The 2,500-nt window shown below is 28.6% G+C and overlaps 1 protein-coding gene across 1 annotated transcript in view; it reads left to right on the top strand.

Moving 5' to 3' along the window:
- LOC100206938 (sperm-associated antigen 17) overlaps window positions 1–2,500 on the top strand; it is a 200,071-nt gene that overhangs the window by 164,963 nt on the left and 32,608 nt on the right. Inside the window, exon 21 of the mRNA XM_065792894.1 lies at window positions 1,962–2,191. Coding sequence (XP_065648966.1) covers window positions 1,962–2,191 — 230 coding nt within the window. The remainder of the gene's footprint in view (window positions 1–1,961; window positions 2,192–2,500) is intronic.

The raw sequence follows: 2,500 nt of genomic DNA, 5'->3' as shown, positions 1-2,500 counted from the left end.
AGGCTGTAACTACTCCATTAACAGAGTGTACACATCGACTAAGTAAGATTTAGGCATAGTTGATTTTATAATCAACATGTAGATACATCAACTGAGGGTTTTGGTTTGGTTAGGTACTCTCTTAACTAAAAGAAGTTTTCTCTAGATTTAAAACTAAAAAAAAATGTTGTATCACAAAATTAAGACCCCCCTCCCCCTTGTAACAAATTGTCACAAAATCATCTACCCTTTCCCCCCTCCCTCCCCCCACTTAAAGCGTGACATAATTTATGGACGACCACTAATCTCTCATCCTGAATCTAATAACTTACTTTCTGATTATTAATATGATTTTCGATCTTCTTGTTCTACTGCTGATTTGTTAACGGTAATAACTGAAAGGTTTTATCATGCATTAGATAGATGTGGAGAGGCTAAAGCTATCGCTCTAGACATTTCTAAAACTTGTGATAAGGTTTGGCATGCTGGTCTTCTCCGTAAGCTCTTCTCTTATGGTGTATCAGGTAACATCTTTAAGATTATTGTATCCTTCCTTACTAATCCTAGTATAAAAGTTGTCCTTGATGGACAGCACTCTTTTTTATAGCCTGTAACTTCAGGGGTTCCTCAAGGTTCTATCTTTGACTCTATACTTTTTTCAATTTAAATTAGCAATCTTCCAGAAATTCTCATATCTAAGGTTTTTTAAGGTTGTTTGGTTATAAATGGTTTTTTAAGGTTGGTTTGGAATAAATGGTAGTATCATATATATATATATATATATATGATACTACCATTTATTCTTGTCTTGATAAGAAGCCAACACTCTTTGATTGCTTGGAATGAGCGTTTGAGCTTGAAAAGGATCTCACTTCTGCTACAGCATGATGCTCTCAGTGGCTGGTAAGCTCAAATAAAACTCAACTAATCGTTATAGCAATAGTTTAGATCTTCTTATATTTATGAACTGTAATGTACTCAATGAGTCATCTACCCTTCATCTTCTAGGATTAACTATTACTTCCAATCTTTCTTGGAAACCATATATCAAATCAATTTCAAAGTTAGCATCTGCTAAGGTTGCATCTCTTTATCATGCTTGCCACTTTCTTACTCAGGATTCTATTCTTTATCTCTATAAATCTCAAGTCCGTCCTTGTATGGAATACTGTTGCCATATCTGGGGCGGATCTTCTAATGATGTCATTTCTCTTTTAGACAAGGTGCAAAAAGGCATTGTAAACATAGTTGGGCCTGCTCTTGCAGCCAACCTCCAACCATTATCACATTGTCATAATGTTGCTCTTTTCTATAAATGCTCACATGGGCGCTGCTCTAAAGAACTAGCATCTCTTGTGCCATCTGCTAAAATTCATTCTAGTGTTACTTGTCATTCAATTAAGTCTCATCCTTTTTCTGTGACTGTTCCTAAGTGTATCTTATTGGTCTAGGTTTTTTCCTTGAACATTATTCCTTTGGAATTTGCTTCCTTTATCTTGTTTTCCTGCTTCATATAATTTATAATCTTTAAAGTCGTCCGTTAATCCTTATCTTGTTCTATAAATTTCATCTTTTCTCTTTCAGTAACTCTAATAGTGGTTGTTGGAAGTGATGTTGCTTAAAAAAAAAAAGTGATGGGGTATATTTAATGTTTATAGTTTAGCATTAAGTAAAGAAAAATTGCTTTAACTTAAACAAATATCTCATATTAGCCAAAGTTCGACTAACCAAAGTTCAACAGGAATTCGCTTTTGTCAAACATTTGTTAAGTTGAGCCATTTTCCTTGATCCCTTGGAGGTTTGTGTTATTGGAGGTTGTGTTATATATATGTTAATTAACATATATATACATATATATATGTGTGTATACATACATATATACATATACATATATATATATATATATATATATATATATATATATATATATACATATATATTGTTCTGTATAGTTCTATTTTTTAAATTAATGCTCTTTTTAGATTTGCTATTATTAAATAATGAAAAAGAAATTATAAAGTATATTGGATTTGAAGTGCGACATCTTATCAAATATAAATCTCTAAATGTGAATATTCGTAATCTCATTGTTAAAGGAATAAATAACTATAATAAATTTTTTCTCACCCAACAAAAGTCTAAAAATTGTTTTAAAAGTTTGGACAACAGAGAAAGTGAAGAAAAAAGTTCTTCAGAAAAACTATTAAAAATTGTATGTAAGATATGCATTTTTTAAACCTTTTTTTATTAAGTTGTTTTGTTACCTTTTGAGAATAACAGTGGAAATTATAATATATGTATATATATATATATATATATATATATATATATATATATATATATATATATATATATATATAATATATATATATATATATATATATATATATATATATATATACATATATATACATATATATACATATATATATATATATGTATATATATTTATATATATATATATATATATATATATATATATATATATGTATATATATGTATATATATGTATATATATGTA

This window comes from Hydra vulgaris, chromosome 03, assembly GCF_038396675.1.
Source record: "Hydra vulgaris chromosome 03, alternate assembly HydraT2T_AEP".
Classification (NCBI taxonomy): domain Eukaryota; kingdom Metazoa; phylum Cnidaria; class Hydrozoa; order Anthoathecata; family Hydridae; genus Hydra; species Hydra vulgaris.
The sequence above is the reverse complement of the archived record's forward strand: the minus strand, read 5'-3'. Positions and strand labels throughout refer to the sequence as shown.